The sequence below is a fragment of the Aspergillus mulundensis genome (assembly GCF_003369625.1).
Source record: "Aspergillus mulundensis strain DSM 5745 chromosome Unknown scaffold_11, whole genome shotgun sequence".
Taxonomy (NCBI): Eukaryota; Fungi; Ascomycota; class Eurotiomycetes; order Eurotiales; family Aspergillaceae; genus Aspergillus; species Aspergillus mulundensis.
This window is the reverse complement of record NW_020797899.1, coordinates 1594173-1619205: the sequence shown is the minus strand read 5'-3', so window position 1 is coordinate 1619205 and position 25033 is coordinate 1594173. Positions and strand designations below refer to the sequence as shown.

At 43.0% G+C, this 25033-nt stretch overlaps 4 protein-coding genes across 4 annotated transcripts; 1 reads left to right on the top strand and 3 right to left on the bottom strand.

The window, feature by feature from the left end:
* Positions 1-20: 20 nt before the first annotated feature.
* On the bottom strand, positions 21-1253 carry DSM5745_09358 (type I glyceraldehyde-3-phosphate dehydrogenase; the record flags this gene model as incomplete). Its single annotated transcript, XM_026751374.1, has 4 exons — positions 21-321; positions 389-503; positions 554-1123; positions 1172-1253. The coding sequence occupies 4 exons, from the start codon at positions 1251-1253 to the stop codon at positions 21-23; spliced, it is 1068 nt and encodes a 355-aa protein (XP_026600460.1).
* Positions 1254-5435: 4182 nt separating this feature from the next.
* On the top strand, positions 5436-7010 carry DSM5745_09357 (sugar porter family MFS transporter; the record flags this gene model as incomplete). Its single annotated transcript, XM_026751373.1, has 1 exon — positions 5436-7010. The coding sequence occupies one exon, from the start codon at positions 5436-5438 to the stop codon at positions 7008-7010; it is 1575 nt and encodes a 524-aa protein (XP_026600459.1).
* A 648-nt stretch (positions 7011-7658) lies between these two features.
* DSM5745_09356 (sugar porter family MFS transporter) lies at positions 7659-9510 on the bottom strand (the record flags this gene model as incomplete). Its single annotated transcript, XM_026751372.1, has 4 exons — positions 7659-7895; positions 7944-8020; positions 8071-8917; positions 8992-9510. 4 exons carry the CDS (start codon positions 9508-9510, stop codon positions 7659-7661), a joined length of 1680 nt encoding a protein of 559 aa, XP_026600458.1.
* Positions 9511-11984: 2474 nt separating this feature from the next.
* Positions 11985-14354, bottom strand: DSM5745_09355 (uncharacterized protein; the record flags this gene model as incomplete). Its single annotated transcript, XM_026751371.1, has 3 exons — positions 11985-13933; positions 13983-14126; positions 14177-14354. 3 exons carry the CDS (start codon positions 14352-14354, stop codon positions 11985-11987), a joined length of 2271 nt encoding a protein of 756 aa, XP_026600457.1.
* Positions 14355-25033: the final 10679 nt, after the last annotated feature.

Sequence of the window (25033 nt, the reverse complement as noted above, 5' to 3'; positions counted from 1 at the left end):
TTTTATTCTTTCGTCAGGAATCATTCCTTACCGAAAAAATCCTTAAATTTCAACTTTCCGTAATTACCGTCAGCCATTTTGTCCATCCCTAACCACGCCATGATCTTGAAAAACTGCGGGTTCAGCTCGCTGCACGCCGCCGCGTCCACAATCGCACTGTGCGAGTCTCCCAGATAGTCGCTGCTCACCAGCACTTCATCGCTCACACTCAGCACTCCTGCCAATTCATTCTTTGCCGCCCGCCTAAACGCCGCTAAGATCTCGGCCAGCGAAGTGGGCGCCTCGGTGCTGACCGTCAGGTCGATAAGCGAGACATTGGGGCTGAAAACGCCAGTCAGACTCAGCCTCTCACGACAAAACAGAATCAGAATCAGAATCAGAAACTTACGTGGGAACGCGGATCGATGCCCCGGTCACTTTGCCAGTCAGTTCAGGCAGCACCGATGCGATCGCCTTGGCCGCCCCCGTCGTTGTTGGGATGATGTTGTCAAAGACGCTTCGGCCTGTGTTGCCTGATTAGCACACCTCCAATCTTCCAACTGCTGGCACATACCCAACCGTCGGTTCTTCTTGCTGTACCCGTCAATCACCGTCTGCGACTTGGTGGCCGCATGCACCGTCGTCAGGAACCCCTGCGTAATGCCAAACTCCCGCTGCAGCACCTTGAGCACCGGTGTCACGCAGTTGGTCGTACAGCTGGCACACGAAACCACCCTCTGCTCCTCCTCCGCCCGGTACTCATCCGCGTTGACGCCGTACACGTACGTCGGGGAATCCGAGCTCGGCGCCGAGATGACCACCCGCTTTGCGCGCCCGTACGTGATATGGTCCAGCGCCTGCTCCCGCTTCGTGAACTTGCCGGTGCATTCGACCACGTACTCTGCGCCCAGCGACGCCCAGTCCAGCTTCTTGAGGTCCCGCTCCGAGGTGAGTGCGATTTCTTGGCCCTTGACGGAGATTCGTGTTTCGGAGAGGGCGTGGATGGGGATGTCGGGGGAGAGCTTGCCCATGGACGAGTCGTAGCGGATCAGGTAGATGAGGTCTTGGACGGAGAGGCAGGTGTGGTTGATGGCGACGATCTGGATGTCGTTTCGGGCGAGCGCGACGCGGAGGACATTGCGGCCTATTTCATCGTGAGTACAAGGTCACCTTGGGAAAAGGGTCTAGGTACCTATCCGTCCGAACCCGTTGATGCCGACCCGGCAGGCGGAGGGGGTGTCACTAATAGGAAAGTCGTTGATAGAGGGAGCCATGCTGTCTATTCTCTATGAAGCATGAAATGGTGTAGTAATTATGTAGTAGTAAGTAAATTTGACCTGCAATCCCTGCTATTTCTAACGATACCAGCCTCTATATATACCGACCCCCGAGCCATATCTACTCCGTCCACGAAAACAAGACAATATAGACGCAGACCCACGGTTCCGAGTCTCCCCGCCGTTTCAACATACATCATCGGAGCGATCCCCCAGCTTTCAAACTGCCGAACTTCGGCGAATTGGCCCCAGGGCCTGGACAGCGCAGGCACGATGCAATGCCGATATCCTGATTGGCCATTGCCGAAGTATTCATCTTGTTTCTGGCATTATTGTTCAGCGACGGTTACGTTGTCCTGCGCGATTTCCGTCTCGAGGCTCGTCTCGACGTCCGAAGTCAAAAAGACTCTAGATACTGAGACACTTGGCTTTGCAACAGTAGAGCACCGTAATGTCCGTTCCAGTCTAGCAAAGTATGCAGAATCGAAGTTGATACGCCAACCTGCAAGATAATGCTCGCATCGAGGCCCAGCCCAGACCCGGGCATAGGCAGTCCGGCAGCTGAGGCTCCGACAACCGGCGATTGTCCGCTTGACGTCAAAAATCGGGTCGACGGAAAAGAGTAGGCCGGACGGACTGCGTTTCGGATAAAGACACAGCTCAAAGGCAGTTCTCAAAGGCAACAAAGAAATATAGAACAAAGCACTCAGAGCTGTTGATGAACAAAGAACAAGGGCGGGTGGCGCCGGCCTGAAACAAGATCTGACTGCCTGGTTGCCTTGGTGCCTGAATGCCTCGCCTAGTAGGCTTGATGCCTGAAGCTTGGTGCCTGAGGTTAAAGGCATCATATCTGACAGCTCCAGCTCGTTGACCAGTCATGTGACACGATGCGTTTGCCCCGAGCGCAACAACACTCATCATCCATCCTTATCCATGTCCAGGGACAGTGATTAGCCAATTAATTAACTTGAGTAGGCGTCGTTTACATAGCAAATGCGATTCTGAGCAAGGATGGCGTGCTAGTTCCGGGAAAGTGACGATCATGAGGTCAACTATCCACAAGACAAGATGCGGTCACCACTAAAGCACACTGAGAATCTAAATCTTGAAATGACAAGCTTGAAATTGCTATATTGGAGCATCTGTTTGTACGGAGCGTGACAAGTCTATTGTATCTTGTTAGCAGAGACATATTGGATGAAATTTGGATATTCATCGAGTGCTGGATACATATATATCTGAACTTTGCTGAGTCTCATACCGCAGAACGTGCTGCAAGATCGCCTAATAATAACACAACGCCGTGGATAGGAGCGAGTTGCTAAATGAACTCATAGACCATTTCGAAGGCAATGAAGCCTATACTAGCGAGAGCAATAGCCAACGAGTAGGAAAGATCTCCTATCGTCCCCATTTGTCGGCCAAACTACAAAGTACCATCCATTCAAATCGCTTCGAAAAGTTTCTCTAAGAAACCGATGTGATAAAGATATTAAACAGGAAGATAAAGACAGGTAGACATAAATCTGGGTAGGAGCGAGTTGCTAAATGAACTCATAGACCATTTCGAAGGCAATGAAGCCTATACTAGCAAGAGCAATAGCCAACAAGTAGGAAAGATCTCCTATCGTCCCTATTCGTCGGCCAAACTACAAAGTACCATCCATTCAAATCGCTTCGAAAAGTTTCTCTAGGAAACCGATGTGATAAAGATATTAAACAGGAAGATAAAGACAGGTAGACATAAATCAAAAGCCTCAATTTGCTTTGTAGATGGTATGGACATGTATCATCATTAACAATTACCTTGTGTTGGCAGGTTCCATTGTCTCCAGTATAGCTAAGCTCATTACACATCTCATCTCCTCATCTTGTTCGAGGCCCCTAGTACATGTTCGAAGCTACGAAGAGGTAACCAAGTTCTCACCCCAATGGAGCTCTGCTACAAGTCGAGCTTCCTACGTTGGAGAGCCGATGTACCGTCTGACTGATATGAAGCCCGGACCGGGTCCAATGCCGCGTTGGACAAAGTGCACACTGACAGAGCCACTCGCAATAAGGTACATATAGAGCAAGAGAATGCCGGCCACGGCCGGAGGAAGAAAGAAGGTTGAGATTGAAACGCTAACAGCCGACGGGGTCACCAAAGACAACACTGGCACAATTCGGCCTTGAAAGCGACTGGATACTGTTACTGTTAGTCGACATTCCAGGGTCACCAAACATTCGTGGGCGAAGGCCTGAGATGACTCCAAGCTTCCAAGCCGTGCTGAGGCCTTGGGTCACCACTGCTTAGCAATCTTGATCACAATCAAGCAGTGCCTAGAATTCTCGTATGATTGAACTCAGCCGTCATCAACCAAGACAAGGTGAGCTTGGCAAGATTCTGTACTACTAACAGAATTGCCCGTTGCTGGAGAGGTTGAGCGAGACGACGGGCAATGTCCGAATGCCCAGAAATAAGGATTCAAGCTAGAAAACTGAAGATGGACCACGCGAACCTGTTGTCCGGGGTCCCCCTTGACAGCGGAGTCAGATCACGCGGAGCATTTCTCGACATGCACATTATCCGAAGAGGAGTTGAAATCTGATAACAAAGTGGCATCGTCTCTTCGGAGCAGTTGTAGAGAACAGGGATCGAATCCATGCGGTTTGACGCGTCAAGCTGTATGAAAGGCCCGTGGTCCGTTGCATTGCAGTAGCGTTTGCTAATATGCAGATGTAAACGTTGGGGATAAGAGGCTGAGCACAGTCCACATCGTCCTACTCCTATCTCGGTCTTCGGCCGTGCTATGTAGTAATACTTACGACGCGTGCCGAGAGTACCCCGACGCCCTGACTCAAAACGAGGCCATACATCACCCCCGGAATCAGACGAGCTGGCCACTTACGACATCATCTGGGGAATTCATGGGGTCGTGGCGCATTCTCCAGACTCTCCCACGATAATCGTCTCGTATATCTCCGCATCGACGAGAATATCTCGGGTCGGGGAAGCAGGATGATGTACGAATCATGAAATAAGGTTGTCTGGGAGTAGTATACGAGACCGGCCTCCAAAGTCCGAGCAGGCGGCTTGCAACGTTGCAGTCGACCGGCTCGCACGGCTAAACTAGACCAGAAATGGGCCGTTCTTGTGCAATTTTACCGAGGGCAAGTCGGCCGAGTGACCAATGAGCTGTTGGGATTGCTAATGGAATTCTGACCTGGTTGCCACCGAAGAATCCTTTGAGACGGCCTGCTGCACTCCGAGTCGCTGCCGATGGAGGGCTCGGGATCCCACTGTTTATGCTTAAATGCTTCAATCCAGACTCCGGTGTAGATAGGCTCAGAGATTGAGATGCTGATGTGTAGTTAGGCCTCGCAAGGTCCTCGCTCTCAGCCCTGTGCCAGGCTGCCAGTGCTGATCTTGTTCGCAGACAGCTGCCAAGGAGCCCAAGCTTTAAGCGTTTAGCCAGCAAGAGCTGGCGACAGACAGTCAAGCCTTGACTCGGGATCTGGGCATGCGCTGAAAATGCCGATCCGAGGCGACTGCAGGCCGGAGGTTGGCCGAGCGTCAGACCATGGTTCCACACAGAGATTCCACATCCACGGATGACGGTGTTGACACCGGAGATATTCTCAGATTCGTCCGAGGATCTGCCGCTCGTAGAATATTCTCTGCGTGCGGCGGTCTATTGCTTCTACAGTGTATGATGTCGACGTTACGGTGTTATGCTGCGTTAAAGGCATAGTATGTAGGGATGTACCAGCCGGAGTACGACCCCCGATACATGCCTTGTCTCCGACCTTATCATCTCGAGCATGATTCAGTTGAGGCGCTGACCGGACAAGCGAATGTGCGGTCACAGTGGAGCCTCGCTGCCACGGTACGAGCTGGTACGGTAACCCCGCTGTTTCTCACACAGTGCCTGAGACTCTGGACCCAGACAATTCGCCCGCGTGATGAGAAATTCTTCTTCGATGGCCCTCTCCATCATTCCCCTCAGTCTCACCGGCTCTGTGGGGACGCAGAGATGGGGTCTGTTGAGAGTGAGGGGATGACTGAGACTCCTAAGTCCTAGCCCTCCTTCTCCACGGGGTCCTGTATAAGATGCCGCAGCCCTTTCCCCCTCTTCTGCTCCCGTCAGAGTTTTCTCCAGCTGTCTCTCGCCCTCACCCTCTCCAGTCACTCTCACCATGTCTGACCGGGTAACTACCATCTTCGGCGCCACAGGGAAGCTGCTGCACTCCCTGCAGGTGTTGCTCATTGGCGCACCGGCGTTTATCGTCTTTGGTTACAACCAGGCCGGCCTGGGTCCTCTCGCCACTCTCGACAGCTGGGTATCAACATTCCCCGATATCGACACCGTCCACACCACTGGTGCCGTGAAGAGCAACAACTCGACCAAGAAGGGTGCCGTTATTGCTGCCTTCCAGATTGGTGCTCTTATCGGTGCCCTCTCCACCACGTTCTTCTCGGATCGGTTTGGTCGCCGAAAGACCATTTTCATCGGTGCCATCTTGACGATCATCGGCCAGGTTCTGCAGGTGGCCTCGTACGGTATTCCTCAATTTGTTGTCGGCCGTGTCATCCTTGGTCTGGGAACCGGCCAGTTCAGTGTTGCTGTACCGGTCTGGCAGAGTGAGTCGTCTGCGGCCAAAAACCGCGGTCAGCATGTCATCCTCGATGGAATGTTCATGTGTCTCGGTTATGCCCTTTGCAATTGGATTGACTTCGGTCTGAGCCGTATCGATGAAAGCACGACACAATGGCGCGTGCCGTTGGCAATCGCGCTCCTTCCCTCACTCATGATCTTGCTCTCCGTTTTCATGTTCCCCGAGTCCCCTCGATGGCTTGTCCAGGTCAACCGCATTGAACAAGCGGAACGGAGTCTTGCTACCTTGAAAGGTGACGAGGCCACAGAACAAGAAGTCCGGGCAGAGATTGCTGGCATCCAAACCAGTCTCGAACTGACTTCCCACGCCAAGGGCTCGCTCATGGAGATGTTCGACAAAAACGACGAGGATAAGCTGCTCTATCGGTTCGCCCTATGCATGATGCTTCAGTTCTTCCAGCAAATGTGCGGAGGAAACCTGATCTCCGTGTACGCCTCGACCATTTTCCAAGAGAACCTCGGCATGAGTGAGAGTCTTGCCAAGATTCTGGCCTCGTGCGCCCTGACCTGGAAGTTCCTTTGCTGTTTCATCTCCTTCTATGCTATCGATCGTCTCGGCCGTCGCATCTGTTTCATTGTTAGCGGCACTGGAATGGCTTGCTGCATGATGGCCATGGCAATTACCAACAGTATGGGGTCCGACAACAAGGGCGCCTCCATCGCGTCCGCGGTCTTCATTTTCCTCTTCAACCTGTTCTATCCCATCGGTTTTCTCGGGGGTAACTTTCTATATACAACTGAAGTGGCACCTGCGCGTCTTCGTGTTGCGATGTCTGCTTTCTCGACGGCGAACCACTGGCTGTGGAACTTCGTGGTGGTGATGGTGACTCCGGTGGCCCTCGACACGATCGGGTACAAGTACTACGTCATGTACACCGTTCTTTCCGCGTGCATTCCGATTGGCGTGTACTTCTTCTACCCAGAGACCATGAACCGGAACCTGGAGCTGATCAACCAGGTCTTTCGCGACGCATCGTCGCCTTGGGAGATCGTTTCGATGGCCAGGCAGCTGCCGCAGGGAGAGGTCGCTGAGGCGCAGCTCGCCGCTGTTCACAAGAAGGATGGGACGGAGGTCGAGATGAAGGAAGAGGCATAGATGCGAGATGATTTGATTGTATATAGTGATGATGATGAATGAATTTTCGTGCCCATATCAAAAAGTTGGTGTTTCGGATTCCGTCCCGTGATCACCCGACCACTATACCGTAAACGGCTAGCGTGGACTGTCGCGTGCATCGGTAGGTACTGGCGATCAGACGTACTTTGTACATTCGAGGTGCAGGATGCTCTGTACGAGCCATCGACGTATATATCAATTTTCAGTGCTGCTGAATCCCTTGAAGCTATGTGGTATTTTGTCTTTGTCCGAGGTGGAGCGGAGTACGGGGTTGTTATTGTCCGTCTTTGACCATCTCCCTTGACTGGGCGGTGAGAGTTTCTGCCGTCAACAAGCCTTCGCCGCAAGTCAATTTTCGCTAAGTCTCGCAGACTCGCACCTCTTCCAGCATCGTCCCAAGTCTCGCTGAGTTGAAACTGTCGTTGTTAATGCCCATCTTTCGATTGAAGAATGATCAATGTATGTTGGTTTGAGCAAAACGCGGGGCGCGGACATGGTCCGACTTGAGATTGTGGAAAGAGTGAGCTCTTCAGGAATCGGAAGCATGAAACAGGTACCACTCCGGATCGAGAAACGCTAGAAACAATTCGCTATGTGATATCTACATGAATCATAAGAAGCCAGTGTCTAAGCCCCCGCAATGCTGTGATGCTCCCCCATGAGCTCATTCTCGATCGCCTGCCTCCGCGCGCGCTCCGCACTACTCGAGTTATCTTTGAAGACCGCGTCCATCTGTTCCAGGCTCCGACCACTAGTCTCCGGGACGCAGAAGAACGCCCAAATGAAGGCGAGGATACAAAATACGGCGAAGAAAACATAAGCGCCGTACCCGGTGTCTTGGATCAGAGGTGGAGTGATGAGGCCCTGCTGCGGTTAGTACGCCATCGGTTGTGCCAGAAAAAGGTTACTCACGATGATAAAGTTGAAAAGCCAGCTGCCGCAGGTTGAGAGAGCGACACCCTTCGCACGAAGGAAAGACGAGAACACCTCTGCGATATGTTACGACGGTCCAAAAAGCTCTTAAGGAAGGAAGCCTTACCAGCCGGCAGCGCCCAACCAACCGATCCCCAAGTCCCACCGAACGCGAGCATATACAAGAACAGGAAAGCGACACTCGTCCAACCTTGGGTTCGATGCGCGGGCCAGTTGTCCGAGTAAATACCCACGAGAGCGGCGATGATAATATGCGAGATACCCATAATGGCGGCGCCCCAGAGCAAAAGAGGACGACGGCCGAAGCCGTCCATCATCCAGAAACTGGCGCAGACACCGACGAGTTGTGTGACGTTGATGATACCGGACATGAGGAGCTGCATGTCGTATTCGAGGCCCATGGTTTCGAAGAGCGTGGGAGAGTAGTAGATCAGGGCGTTGATACCGACGAATTGCTGGAAGAACATGACCAGAACCGCAACCTGCGTCCTCCGCCAGCATCCGCTCCTGAAGCAGTCCGCCCAGCCGGCCAACTCGCGAAGCAAACCCTTCTTAGCACCCGGCCCTTGAATGGATGGGTGCTTTTCCGCGTTTAATTCCTGATGAAAGCGGACTTCAATCTTGATGTCGAGCATCTCCTGTTGGACACGGTGGTCGGTCGTAGGCAGTCGTCGCAACCTGCTCAAACTTTGCAAAGCTTCGTCGTTGCGTCCCTTGGAGGCAAGCCACCGAGGAGAGAATGGAAGCACGATTACTCCTCCCAGTAAGACGAAACTCGGCACCATTTGCAACAGAAATGGAAGCCTCCATGACCACTCACCATCCATGAACCGTGTACCGTATGTTATCCAGTACGCAATCACGATCCCAAGGACTATGCAGAATTCTTCAAGGACAAGCAATGCACCTCGACATTCCGGTGGTGATACCTCACTAATATAAAGCGGGGCAACCTGATTTGCTGGTTAGATCCTCGCACTGAGGGGTGATATTTCCAAGTATCCAGTGGAGTTGATGGGGAACTCACCATCGACAGCATACCGATGCCGATACCTCCAATGGTCCGACCGACGGTAAGCATGGCATAATCCACAGCGGCAGTTTGCAGGACCGAACCGACGATGAAAATGGCGACTGCCACGACGATAGAGTACCGTCGGGAGATCTTATCGGCAAGCCATCCCTGGTTGAGAGCACCGACAAACGCACCCAACTCAAGCATAGCAGTCATGAGGCCTTTCCAGAATCCTGAACCCGGATGGCCATCGGCAACCTCGACGAACCGATCGAGGAACTGCTGCATGACCAGCGTAACGGAGATGACGCCCTGATCATAGCCGAAAGTCAACCCTCCAAGCGTTGAGCATGCCGCGCAGAGCAGCACGAAAGGGTTTGCAATGACACCCCGAAGACCGGGCGGGCCGTACGGTTCTACTTGTCGGGATAGTTCGGCATGTTGGACGTCTCCTTTGATGGAGGATTGGCTGTCTCGGACAGAGGATTGAGGCTGTATTGAGGCGCTTTCAGCTTCGACCTTATCCGCCATGATGCTTCTTAGTATATGATAGATTATTGAACCAGATCTGTAGCCTGTATGTAGAGCAAAACACCGGAAAGGAAGGGACGAAGGACGAATTTATGGCCGGGCCAAGACCGAGGATATTACGGCAACTCCTTGCTTTCCAGCAGGCACACGACCGGTCAAAGGCCGACCCAAGCCTTCCAAGGTCTTGACATGCGGTCGTTGCATGGAATCGGAGAGAATCCAGAGGCCGGGGTGACGATCTGGGGTGACAAGGGGGGCACATGTCCAATAGGAGGGCAAAGAGCATGTCTCCAAGGTTTACGGCAACACTTATTGGACAACAAAGTCAAGGCGCTCACAAACTCTGCGCTAGTTGAGTCTGGGATAGTGCGTTTCTCTTCGAGCTCCGGCAGTTTCGACCGGATTCGAGAATCAACACTGCGTTTCACCGCCAGTTCCGGTGGAAAGGGCATCTCGACTCGATGAGCCGGCATCCGGCCCTCTTCAAGGGCAACAGCTCGCATCATGTACACTTCATCAAGTCACTCAACAACTCCACTATCCGGGTAACGGAGTGAGATAGCGGGGACACCCCATGGGGTATGATCGGGTAGCGCCGCAGCAGATCATTCCCAAAGCGTCTGCATCGACGGATTCCAGTTTCCGGTGTCTACTCTGTACGTCATCATCTCTCCGGATGCCTCTTGCTCTTCATGGACCCTTGCCTTTTTCAGCAAAAGAGGAGATACGGCCCCGGCGATAAGTGACGAGGATGTAGTGTGATAGGTTGAGGTTGCTGCAACGCCTGAAGCTAAATCCGGCGACGGCTGTGCGTTTTGCCCCGGCTTACTCTGCGCTTCTTCGCTTAATCTTCGGCAAGAATGCGTCTTTCCGATGACAATAGGCCCATACGAACTGCGGGAACCCCGGATTGTCCCGCATTGGCGTTGCAGATTTGACCTTGAGGCGACATAGAGCATATCGAACGATTGTCAGTGCTACTCAAGTGAAGCTCTAGTACTCGGCAAGGATGGAAGACGCTGTCATCGCAAATCTGGTTATCACCAAAGCAAGCCTGCATCATCCTAACCACCTATACTGCCGGGATCAAAAATACTATGTTCCATCATTCGCCTTGAAGTTCCCATACCCTCATCTTCACCCTGTACAAGGATCCTAGTCACGGCCCGTAATCTCCATCGCCGTCCACCTAAAGGTCACCGAGTGCCCAACATCAGTGAAGACCCCCAGACTGAACCCCTCCCTATCCACAGCCGGCCCGCCATTGCTGAGGAAGTATATCCAAAAGTTCTTGAAATCCGTGTGCGGGTCAGCGCCGAAATCCGGTGTGATCTGGACATGCGGCACCCGGTTGAAGCGCCGCTCGAAGGAAAATCGCGTGGGCCGTCCGTCCGAGTACCGGGTGATGTGGCCTATACCACCCTCGGCTTGGCCGATGGCGCCATGGGCGTGATGATGGTCTGGACGAGTTAGCACTGCATATATGAAGGCCTGTCCGAACGTACCGTGGCAGTCGGACATGGTCGCTATTGATCAGGAACTAGTATCGTTTATTCTTTGGTAAGTAAGACCGCTGTTTCTGGAATTAAATTGATGAGGAAAGATCTCCTGACAGCGAGAAGATACTGATATTTATAGTCGAGGATGGCTCAGAGAGGGATGAGGTTCACCGTGACTGCTTGCAGCAAAGTCGACCCAGGTGACGACAGAACCAGGAGTTGGTGGCTGGCTGGAAGCAGCGACATGCAAAGCGTTCTCAGCTACACCGTGCAAATCTCAGCCCTCCATCTCGAGGACGGTCCTATACAAGCCCGAACCAAGATTGCAATGTTCAATGATTCATTACTTCTGGTGACACAGCGTTCCATTGACTGTATTCTCTTGTTGTGGTCGATGCGAGGGTAAGCACCCATGCATAATAGGGTTCTATTATATCACCAATTCGTTCTGAGACGTCACGGAGAAGTACACTGCAACCTGGCCTACATGTTGTGGCTGGCTGGTTCAGCCAAGCCACTCGTTCGTCAGCTGCACTCGACCATGGTTCGATGCCGATATACACACATTGCTTTCTTTGGCTGTGATCTGCAATCGGTGTGGAAACGGATGACCAAGATGCGACCTGGACAGCTTCATGACTGGCCGGTCCTTGCTACTAGAACGAAGAGGCCGTCGGATTAGATATGCAAAGGCATTGACTTCCCAATAGAGATAAAGGGCCTAACAAGAGAAGCTATGGGATGACAAGAAGGTTTCGCAATCATCCCCGATGGAGCCCGCGAATGCAAACGCAAGGATCCTCAGTGCCGGAACGACTCAATCACTACTACGATAACATGCATCAAGGCCAGCGTGGTAGCCCAATTGAAGGAGAAAGCCCCTAAAACAACCCCGTCAGCAACGCCTCAAGTCCTGGTTGCAACTCAGTTAAAAATAATGACTTCAATCCATGCCTCCTACCACTGTCCCGCAGCCTAGGTCAACCCCGGCCTGGTGAACATATTGTATGCCGCGCCCTCTGGCTGAATATCACAATTGGCCAGAAATTCCAACGGCATCTCAACCAAAGTCCCCTTGATCGCCGAGAGCTCTTCCTTGATCTCATGTATCGCCTGCTCGCCGGTGGAGAAGTTGGCTTTGCAAACATGTCCGGGGGTAGTCTTCAAGGCTGCCGAGCGAAGATCGTTCCAGTCCTTCACACCGTTATCTGGAAGGGAGTTAAAAACCTTGCGGAACGCCAATGTGTTCCGCCGCGCGACCTGGTCCCAGTAATTGAGAAAATCATCGCTCAACGGATCCCGTACAAGAAGATCTTCCTGAGAGCCAAAGTCATACGCACTGAAAGCGGGCGCAGGAATGAAGTAGTCGCCCGGAATGCGCATGTCTTGCGGCGGCAGAAGACCCAGGTGCTTTCGACAGAGGTATCGGCGGAAAATGGCAGCGAACCAGTTCGCCTGGAAGTCCTGACCATGCATAGTCGAAGCCAGCTCATGTGTATCCTCGACGACGACCGCAATCTCAGAGTCCCGGCCTCCCTTGAGTGACCGGTCATTCAGATTCGCGGAGCCGCAGAGAACTACCTTGTCGTCCGCGATTAATAGCTTGCTGTGGACATATACTTCCTCTTGGACGAAGGCGTCTACTTCCGATAAAGCGGCGTTATATGGCCAAGGAGCCGTTCTAATGTCTGGCCCGTGCAGCATGCAACAGGAACTGACGGTATCCCAGTTATAGTCGGACGTACATTGGGCTTCAGAAGGTGGTTGAGTTCCGGCTGCGACATCTGGTGCCTTTGGCGCTCCAGCCTCGCTATTGACGTGGAGTCCGAACGGGTTGAGGAAATCTTCAGCCAGGCACTGGGGCTTGAGGCGGTCGTAGCTCCTCAAGTTGAAGAAGCGGATGTAGTCGTCGGGATTGAGACCGGCTTGCTTGAGTCTGTCAAAGACGCTCGAGCCACCACGGTTGATGGAATTGAATTGCAGCTTCATGAGCGCGCGCGGTATATTGCCTTTGAAAGGCGCGTTGATGTCTCCTGGAAAAGCAGGCAATGCAGGCAAGACCACAATGACCTTGTATCGCTTCTTCTCGCGCGCAGCCCGCAGAATGCGCGATACGAAGGCTTCACCGACCTTATTCCAGACAGTCTCGTCTTCGCCTCCAGCGCAGGTGATGAAGAACTGCTGCTCGAGGTAGACAAAGTGCTCGCTCTTGGCAATGATATCGAGATAGGCATTACAGAGACTGTACTCCGTGAGGATGCCATGGCTCCACCCGGTAGCGCTTCGCACGATCTGACAGTCCATTGTCCCAATGTCGGCATAGGGATCCGGCAGGAATGGCTTTGGCGGCGGGAGAGGCTTCCTTGACGTCGACGAGAAATACTTTCTTTTGCAGACGAAATTCCATCGGTCAACAAAATGATGACAGAGATCGACGACGACAGGCCCGGTCAGGCTGACCGAGATATCCTCCCAGCCCATGCGTGGCGTAACTGACCGGTCTAGGTTGTTCTTCTCCCAGTGTTCGAGGTCCGTGTAGTTCGCAACTCGGGCGTTGTTGTAGTCCTGGCCGGGGAAGACAGTGGGGTGGACCTTGCATGGATGAGAGTCGGCGATTGGATGTTGAACGGGGTCCCATCGTCCAAAGGAAAGATCGAGGCCACCGATGAATGCAAGCTGTTGGTCGACAATGACCAGCTTCTCGTGATGAGCCCAGGCCAGCCCCGGGTAACCCTCATGATCAAAGAATCGCTCGAGTCTCGAGTCGGACAGTTTGCGAAGCCCAACATCTCCTCGCGCGGCATGTTTCTGATTACTCGGGTGCGACGGAGGGTAACCACGCATGGGGTTGTGATCGGGATAGCGGAGAACGGAGATGTTCGGGTCGAGGTTGTGCAGGACGTCCTCTGTATGTTGCGAGTTCACTATCGCATCTGTAAGACACTGTGATTCCTCGGGGATCAGGGAGCGCACAGCACATGGCTCCAGGAATGTCCTTGTAGACGACCACATTGACCTTCACGCCGCGAAGGGCCGCCGCTTTCAGCATCCGATCGAGCCGGTAGCCTTCGTTTCTCGAAGGAGGTCGTCGGAGGTAGACTTCTGGCGATACCCACCCTGAACCGTCAGCGGAAGCTTTGGGACTGCAGAGATGGGAGAGCACTCACATCCCATGATCCAGACCGACTCTCTGGCTCTCTCCAGTGCTTCCGAGATGGCCCAGAAGTAGGCGCATCCAGCGATGTGGAAAGTGACATTGTTGTGTTCGCGTATGCCCGCAAAACTCCGGTATCGATTTTTGGGAGGCTCGCTGGTGCCTTGCGGGTCTTGCGAGGAGGACGCCATGGCCGCAGCGATCGCACAGTCTGCAAAGATTGCATAGTGGGAGACGGCGTCTGAGGCGGCTGTGTAAACAGTGTGCAGTGCAGTCTGAAAAGAGAAAGAGCCCTCGAGCCTGCACCTGGCCTTGAGGCAGGTGCGCAGCAAGATACGCAGAACGGGCAGTCAAGTCCCGCGGACGCTACTACGAACTCATGAGCTTGCCTTGAGCATTTATCTCGACTGCGGATAAAAAGCAGACCTGATGATGAGCGTCAAAGCGGCTCTCCCGTCGAGCGCCTTCGAGCGATAGGATGTCGATCGAGAGGACTCAACAATGACGGCATAATTCAGCAGGAAGTGAGATGAATAATATAAGGCACGGCACAGATCGCTCTACACCAAACACGACAACCCACGATCTGAATCGTCACGGAGCAGACCCGCAGCTCTTCCATGGTTCGCTTGATGAGCCCCGAGCAGCCAATTTTGGGCTGAACGCCGACTTAGTATGAGTACGATGGTCATTACTACATTAGTAATGTCCTGTTGCATTGAAGCAGTCCATAAAGCGCATCCAAACTTTGCCAACCAGGGTTGGACAACCTCCGCGACGATCGACAGGCCCTGCAGGGCCAGAGCCCAACACACGAATCATGCACCCTTACGAGATACGGCCCAGTCGGACAACGGTTTCAGAATGCAATTTGAGTTTCATCGAATCGGACGCCACCTTCCCTGTAGGCCGGTTGCTGCGATCAGATCCGCCGTTGGCCCAAACATGCCCATTGTTTCGTCGAACAACACGACCCTGAACTGCCCCTTAGCAAGCAATGCACCGCAAAGCCAAGCAAGCACATGGCACACATGATTCACGGGGCTCTTGAGGAACCCTTTTGCGTCGGAGGCTCGGAGATCTCCATTAAATAGAGTTGGTTAGCAGAGACTCCACCTGCCCTGGCCAGACCTCATGGCGACGATCCGCTCCTTTCTGCCGGCACTGGAGCTGCTCTTTAAAGAGATCAACGCCCGTGCTGGGACGCGTGCCGATTTAAAGAGCTGGAAGGCCCGTCCAGCTCAACCCCGGATGCGCTCCATGCGGCAACCATGGGTCTCCTCGACAGCCTGCCGCCCATCGAAACCATTCCCGAGTGCGCCGTATGTCGCCTGCTCCCTCTTCGCTATCCTGCTAACCGCGGCAGTTAAAATGCATCACCGAGTCTGCATCCAAGGCATCATGCGGGCTGACGGACATCGATTGTTTCTGCCATGACAAGACGCTGGCCAAGGCGATGGAATCGTGTGTCCTGAAGGCCTGCTCTGTTACGGAGATCTTTGGTACTGAATCCCATCAGCGCCCGTCGTGTCGTTACAACGATTGACCGTAGAAAAGCTGTGAAGAGATTCTCCGAATCCGTCTGTGGTGTCCCACCAAAAGCCCCGACCGAGGCGCTCTTCATAGTGAGCATCACTTTTCTGGTGATCATGATCATCTGCGCCCTGATGAGAACTGCCGCTCGGGTGCTCAATCGCAATTATGGCATGGATGACCTCGCCATCACTCTTAGCGTAGTAAGTCACTTCGGGCCAACAACCTGGAAACACGCTAATCGATGTAGGGCCTTGCCATTGCTATTGCCGCCCTTGTCTTTCGCGGTAAGCTCATGTTTCTTCCTTCCCCGAGCTTTGCACTTACATGGTGTAGCCCAAAGGTTCGGTGTTGGCAAGGACATATGGAACATCCCGCCTCCGGACATAAACCACGTCCTCTACGTGAGTCTTCTCCGTTGTACACGCCAATTTGTTGCTGACTAGTGGCGGAATCAGCTCTTTGTAGTAACGACGACCCTATACCCGCCAGTCATGTCGCTGATCAAGATCTCGATGCTACTCCTCTACCTACGGATCTTCCCACACCAGAAACTGCGCATCGCATCATTTACCATGATAGCCGTTGTCAGCATGTGGGGCATCGCATATACCATTGCGATAATCTTCGTCTGTAGTCCTCGCAGCTACGGGTGGTTGAAGTGGGATGGTGAGCATCAAGGGAAATGCCTGAACCAATCCGCCATGCAAATCTCCCACGCCATCCTCAACATTGTCTTTGACGTGATTGTCATCTGCATGCCCCTGCCTGTCCTGCTGAAGTTGAACATGTCGAAAACAAAAAAGACTGGTGTCTGTTTGATGTTCCTCATTGGGCTTGTGTGAGTATTCTCAACTCCTGTTTATGCCTTTGCTAATTGTTGCAGCGTAACTGCCCTGAGCATTGTCCGGTTAACGACGACATTCGACTTCCTCAAGTCGATGAATCCAACCAGTAAGCAAGCGTTGCATCAATTTGAAACGGCTCTAACAATCATTTCCAACTTAGGAGACTTCGTCCCCGTCTGCGTCTGGAGCGTCCTTGAGATCGATCTCGGCATCACCTGCGCTTGTTTCCCGGGAATGCGAGCCTTCCTAAAGGCCTTCATACCGGGCTGTGGCAGCGATAACGACTCATTCGACTACGACTACGAGTACAATACAACGCAGGGCGCGACGGACGGCAGCTCAAGGAAGCGACACGACAAGTCGTTCAACCTGAGTGTCGACAGTAGCGGACGGGTCCGGCCGAGCACGAGGAGGGAAAGAAACTCATTTGTGCCGCTGCCTGACCTCCCCCAGTCGCGGAATGGGCTGGTCATTCAGATGCCGGAGCAGTACATGGTTGGGGACAGGCGGAGGTCGTAGTGGGCTTGAAGTCATGCTGGCCATGACATCTTCGAGAGGTTGTTTGGAATTGGATAATGCATTACGGCCACTTATGACGCTGAGAGGACTGGCATCTCTGTATAATAGCGGATACCATATAATCAACACGAGTTTATCATGTATTATAAGTTCATGCCTAGCCTCTCTCTGAGGCCGGACTCCCAAAACATCGCCTGTAGAAAAGATATATATCGGCCTAGCCCAATCCCAGGATCTTCTTCGCTGGATCAATGACTCTAAGCCCAGCCTACGATGTTCAACCCCTGTTGCCACGTATCCCCAATCCACGACACCGGGATGTGATCATGATGAATAGAGACTGCGGAGGAGTGGGATGAGGAAGAAACGGGATAATGCCGGGTGGATGAAGGTGCTTATGACCGCCCTCTGATTAAAGGGACGCTCTGTATGTCGGATTGGCAGGGCACTATTGTTCGTCCCCTGAGATTGACTTGGGATTTCAACTGTCTTCGATTCTCTGAGAGCTGGATACACCTTCATGTGCCTTACACCGATCTCTCCTCTGCTCCGCGATCATTATCTAAGCCATACTCGAACTGTTGTCATGTTTACGCTGTTTTCCTCGGCGATGCCGAGAAGGTTCATACTTCCTTGAGTCGAACCACGGTCCAAAGCCGACTCCCGAGACTGCAAAGCCACCAGGCTGGATTGATCCTTCGGCTTGCCGAGCGACGCAAGCCCCTGCTACAGTCTACGGGCTATCCCGCACTGGCCGACCCGTGTATCTCTGCTCGGTCTCGAACAATGCTGGAGTCGGGTCTCCACGCCATCGGGCTGGGTCAGCAATGACGCAAGTTCTATATTTGGCATGAGGATGATGAAAGCGTTCACAAGCCTCCTGCAGCCCTGATGGAGTGAATCCACGTAACTCCCTAGGCTGTTCGCTGAGTATGCAGGATGTCAGTGGTGGCGCAGGTGGTTACAGCCCGTCCACCGAGCCACATCTGTCTCCATTGGCGGCCCCGACTGCTACGGGAGGGCGTATTCTGGCGACAGGTCCACCGCTCCCGGACCCACCATTTTTTAGTTACTTTACTATTTACATTTATATAAAAAATAATATATAAACTTAAATAACCTTATTATAAGGTTATATAGTTAAACTTTATAGTAAACTAGCTATAATAACCTATAATAAACTTAGTTAAATATATAGGTATATTACTTTATATAATAAATATTATATAAATTAATATACCTAAATATTAAATAATATTTTAAAAAAAAATTATATAATATTAATAACCTTAAGGGTGTGGTTAATAAGTTATAACTAATAAAAAAAAAGTATTTTAGGCCACTTTGGCAAAATTTAAACTTAAGTAAATTTATTAAAAAAGTTTTAAAGTTAACTATTATTATATTTAAATATATATTTTATTATTAAATATTAATTATTTACTAAAATAATAAATAACTCCAGAACTTTATAAATTTAAATATTAAAAAAACTTATATAAAGTAAACTAACTTTACTTTTTTAATATTTTTATTTTATTTTAATTTTTATTATATTTTTATAATACTACAAGCTTATAAAGTTAAAAGCTTAATTATAAATAAAGTAACATGTAAGGTTTACTTAAAAAATATATTTATAAAATAAGGTTTTATTTTATATAATAAGTATTATATAATTTTAAGCCTTTTAAAACGCGGCACGCGAAAAAAAAAACCACTATTTATTTAAAAAATTAAAGTTATTTAAAACTTTTTTTATGCTTTATTTATTATTTAAAATATTTTTATTTAAACTACTTAACCTTTTTTTAAACCTTGCGGACTTTTATAATTATTTTTTTAATATTAAATAAAATAGGTTTATTATTATAAAAAAAAATTTAACCTTTTATTTCCCTGGGTTAATAACCTATATAATAAAAATTAAAAATTTTATATAAATAAAATAATTAATTAGGTTTTATTTTATTATAAATATTATTTTTTCCTTAATTAAGCCTATATACTAGTTACTAAATCTAAAAATTAAAAGTATAAAAAACCCTTTTAAAGGCTAATTACCTGCCCTTGCTAAATATATAAAGTTAAAAATAATTTTAATAATATAATAATTTTAATTAAGCACTTTTTAAAAAAAGATTATAATTATAATATTAAAGTTATTAAAAAAAAAGTTTAGTACTTTAAAAGGTTATAGGTAAAAAAGCTATAAAAAATCCTTTTATTATAAAAGTTTATAAAACTATAAATAGCTTTTAAACTAGTAATTTTAAAAACCTTTAAATTACTAAAGGTAAAAATTTAAATTAATATAATATTTATAACACGTGGGTAAGAATAATTACTATTAAGTTTAATTAAAATAAGGTAAGGGCTAAATTACCTATTTTAAAATAGTTAAATAAGCTTATTACCTACCTAAATAAGCAGAAATATTTATATAAAATAATTTAAGGCATAAATTTTTAAAAAGTAATTACTTTTATAAAGCTAAGGGGTATAAAGGTATTATAATAATAAAGCTTTATTTTTTTAATAAACTTAATTTATAAAAGTAACTATCTAAACTAGTATTTAATAATATTAATAATTTAAAATAAGTAAAAGTATTAAATTCCTGCTGCCTTTTACCTTTATAATTATTAAAATAATAAAATAATAATAAAGGGAATTAGGTAAATTAAGGCCTGGAATAATAATTAAAAGCTATAATATATTATTATTAATAATTTTACTAGTAAGTAAAAGGCTATTTATAAAGTATTTCTTAATATTAAAAAATAAGTTATATATTTATTATATATAATATATTTAGCAGCCTATTTATTATAAAAAATTAGTATGGTTTTTTTTCCTACGCGTATAAAAAGTAATACTAACTTTAATAATATTTATATAAATAAAAAAGGCTTTTTAAAAGCTTATAAATATATAAAATCTATATTTTAAACCTAGAAAGCTAAGGCTAAATATTAAAATTTAATTAAAAAGGCTATTAAGGCCTATAATAAAAATAATAAGATAATAATTTATATTAAAAAAAAATAAAAAAAAAGTATATTATAATAAGTTATATATATAAAGTAGTATATAGGCTTGCTACTTTAAATTTAAAATATTAATATTTTAAAAAGTTATTACTAAATTTTAAAAAAAAAATAAGTAAACTTTATAAGCGCCTGGTCCCTTAAAGGTATTATAAATTATATTTTAAAAATATTAAGGTAGTATTAAAGGCGCTCCGCAAAAAAAAAAAAACTTTTATATTAAAAATTTTATTAATTTTTAAAATTAATTAAACTTTTTTAAGTTCCCCTGGCCTGTATAGCAGCTTTTAAAAAATTAAATAAACTAAAATAATAATTATACTAGTATATATTTTTTACTTTAGTTTAATAATAATAAGCTATTTTATAAATATTTTTTTTTTTAAAAATAGGAGCTTTCTTGCTAACATTTTTTTAATATAAAAAAAAGTATAAAAATATTTTAATATAAAAAACCTAGGATTATTTTATTTATAGCTAAAAAAATAAAGGCTTTAAAAAATATAAAAATAAAAAAATTAAGTTAGCTAAGGAGGTAGCTTAGGCTATTATTAAAAATTATAAAAAAATTAAAAATTAAAAGGATTAAAAGCTTTAATTCCGGGAGGTTTTAGATAATATTTGAATAAAATACTATAAATTAAAGGCATAGGTTAAGGGATGGCCAGCAGCGCTTCGTGAGGAAGGTATTTAGGCCTGGATAGTCTTAATAACTTAAGCTACGAGTTTCCTAAGGCTTAAGGAAGTTGGAGACCTCAAGAATTGTCTATCTCAGAATTCGCAGAGCCAGAATACGCGCTCCCACTGCTACTGGACTTGAGCGAGATGTTCTAGAACAAGAGACTGCACCCTGGTTGTTATCACCGTTATGGTGTTGCAACTGCGCAGTGTTGTAATAACACAATCCGGCGGCCTAAGGCCGCCAGGCGGAGGAACTTTAGTACTAAACTAGCTACATGCTAAGGCGGCGGCTAGTTATATAATATATAAAATACTAAGTTTAATTTTAAACTTTAACTTAAAAAAATTAATAATTAGTTTTTACTATAAATACATAACACCTTTTTTATTATAATAATTTATATTTTTTTAAGCTTATTATAATATATAAACCTAACTTATAGTTTTAATTACTTTTTTTTTAAAAAAAACTTATTTTATATAATAATTAAGTAATAAACTTAATCCCAGGGGCTAGTAAATAATATTTTAAAAAAGTAATTATAAATTTTAACTTAATAATTAACTAATATATTTAAAAAAAAAATTATAAATTTTTAACTAAAAAATTTTAAGGGCGCCCCTGCTATTAAATACTAAATTATATAAAAAATATTAAAATATAAAAGGCCCACCTAGGAGTAAGAAAATAAAAGTAATAAAAAAATTATTAAAAAACTATAAGTAATACTAAAAATAATTTTAATAAAAAAAAAGGAATTATAAAAGCAAGAATATTATAAAAAAAAAATATTAATAAATTTATACTTAAATTAAAAAGGCATGTTAATAAATTACAAGGGCTAAAGCTAATTAATAAATATATAATATATTTATTTAATTTATTAAGTAATTAATAATCCCCCGCTAAATAAACTTTAATAACCTTATAATTTTAAAAAAGACTATTAAAAAGATTATAATAATAATAATATAATTTAAAAAAAACTTTTTAAAAAAGTTATTATTTATAAAATTATACCGGGCAAATAATATTAAAAAATTTAATAATTAAAAGTTAAATATAAAAATATACTTTAAAACCTTTTTAACTTACTACTTAAATAATAGCTATAAAATATTTTAATTTATTAAATTTTTAATAAAAAACCACAGGCGGGAATAGTTTAATATTTATAAAGTAAAAATTATATTTACCTAAAAATTTTTTTTTAATATATTAATTAAAATAATTAATAATAAAATAGTGCTAGTTAATAACTTATTAATTAAGTAGGGTAACGCAAAGTAGTAATTATAATAAATTATTAGGTAATTTATATAATTACTAAATTAAATTAAAAAATACTTACTTTATAAGTATAATAATAATTAGCGCTAAGAATACCTGTACTAAAAAATCCTAAAAAATATATAAAAAAAGTTTTTTATTTATAAATACTAAGAACTAAAGCGCTATAATAACTATATATTATACTTAATAAGTATTAAAAATAATATACCTAAGCGGAAGAAAACTATTATAAAAAAAAAGAAGTTTTTTAACTAAACTTATATAAAATTATTAATAACTAAAGTTAGGACGCTTTTTATTATTAAAAAAAGTATAAAAGTAAATACTAGTATAAAATAACCTAATAATTTAAATAATTTTTTATTTATAAAAAAGCTATACCTAGGTAAATACCTAAACTATAGCCATGCTAAATATTTTAAGTAATATTATTAATTATTAAGTAAAGGTTAAAAAAAAAGTGCTTTTATAATAATAGCCTTTAAGTAAATTTAATAATATAAAAAATATAAAATTTTAAAGCTTTACACGGTGCAAGTTTTAAAGGTTTATATAAAATAAAAAAATATACCGCGGGCCTAAGTAATTTAAGTAAAAATAAAAAAAAAAATAAAAAATAATAATATACAAGGGTTTTTATTAATTTTAAAATAAAAGTAAATTTTATAAACTAGTGCTGGGTAAAGTCCTACTTAATATAAAGTAAAAAATTAGCTTATAAAGTATATATAATTAATAATTATATAATAATATTTTATAGGAAATATATACTTATAGTTTATATTAAAAATTTTATATGTAATATATAGTATTATTAGTAAAATTTTAAAGCTATTAATATTAATAATTATAATATAATTTTAAAATTTTTATGGCTGCTAGCTATAATACCTATTTTAAATTAGTAAATTAATAATTAGGCGTATAATTAAAAAGTAAAGTATAATTTTAAATACTTATAATATATAATAATACCATAAAAATATGTTATAAAAATTATTATAAAAGTTAAAATACTTTTAATATAAATTTTTAAGTAAAAAAACTATATTATAATATACCTTAATAAGGTAAAGGTTAAAAAAATCCTGCTACCTAAATAATATTATAAATATATAAATATATTTTTTAAAGTAAAAGTAAATATTTTTATATTTTATTAATTTTATAATTATATAATTAAGTTATAACCTAGTGCTAAGTTTTTAAGTAAGTATATTTACTTATTATTTTTAAAAAAGCTTAAGGTTTTACGCGAATATATTAAAAAAGCACTTAAAAAAAGCTAAATATACTTATTAAAAAGCCCTGCGGGAGCCCTAGTATTATTTATATTAAAAAAAATAATAGCTTATATTTTTATGTAAACTATTAAGGCCTAAATATTATTATAATTAAAAATATATATTTATTATTATTACTTAACGCGACCCTTAACTATTTAAAAATAGGGAAAATCTTTATGTAACTAAATTTATAAGACACGTATTATAAATTTTAAATTTATAAAAAAAATAAGTAAAAAATAGTATTTAAAACGCAATTTAAACTTTATAAATATTAAGTTATGCTATTTAAACTAATAAATATACTAGTAATATTTTAATTTTATATAAACTACGCCCTAGCTAGGCTAATTAATATAATTTATATTATTTATTTAAATAATATTATTATTTTCTTAAAAAATAAGAAGAAACATAAATAATATATATAAATAATTTTTAAGAAACTACGCAATTTTAAGCTATATATAAAAGTTGGTAAATATTTATTTTATATTAAAAAAAATTAACTTCTTAGGCTTTATTATAACCACTAATAAAATTAAAATAAAATTAAAAAAAGTTTAAACCATTGTAAAGTAGCTAATACTAAAAAATATAAAAAAAATAGTATTTTTCTTAGGATTTTATAACTTTTATTAAAGGTTTATTAAAAATTATAGCCAAGTTATGGTAGCGCTATTTAACCTTATAAAAATTAATATAATTATAAAATACCTACTAAAGGGAAAGGCCCTAAAAATATTTAATATATTATACCTTAAATTTATAAAATAGCTATTATTATAATACTTTAACTTAAAATTATATATATAATTATAAAYTAACACCTTAGGGTATGCTATTATTAAAGTATTATTTTAATTAATAAAAAATATATAATAATATTTAATTACCTTTTAGTTTTATAAATTAAAAAACGCGAAAACTTAATATAAAACTTATAACTTTAAAATACTTATAATTATAAAATACTTTTAAGTTTAAAAATATTACTTTAAGGGTAGTAAATTTCCTATTAAGGTGCTTATAAATTATAATAATTTATAATAATTTATAATAATTAAAAACTTAATATAAAAACAAGCGCGATAAGTTAAAAAACTTATAATTTTTAACTTTATTATTAAATACTGCCCGGGGGCAAAAAAACCAGTAAATATTTTAAGTAAAAAAGTAAATTATATTTTTTTAAAAAAAAAAAAAGCTATAGGCAGGACAGTTTTTTATAAATTATAAAAATAATTAAATAATTAATTATTATTATACCTAAAGTTTAAATTATAACTTAATATATAAGCTATTATAGTAAATAAAAACCTGCATGTAAATAAATTATAATTAAGTATTATAAAACTATTTTAAATAGCCTAAGAATATAATAAAAAGTTTTAAAAAATAAAAAATAATCTTATAAATTTAAACCGCAAAAAAGATTTTAAGTATTAAAAAGTAATAAATAATAACTTACTATACTTTAAAAACTAAGTTTATATACTAAAGTTTATAATACTTTATAAAAAAATTATAAAGGTAAACTATAATAAGCCCTAAGGTGGGCATTAAGGTGTTAATATAATTATTATAAATATTTTTTAAAGGTACTATTAGCTAAATATAACTAAGTATATTAAAAAATATATTAAAAAGTATAATAGT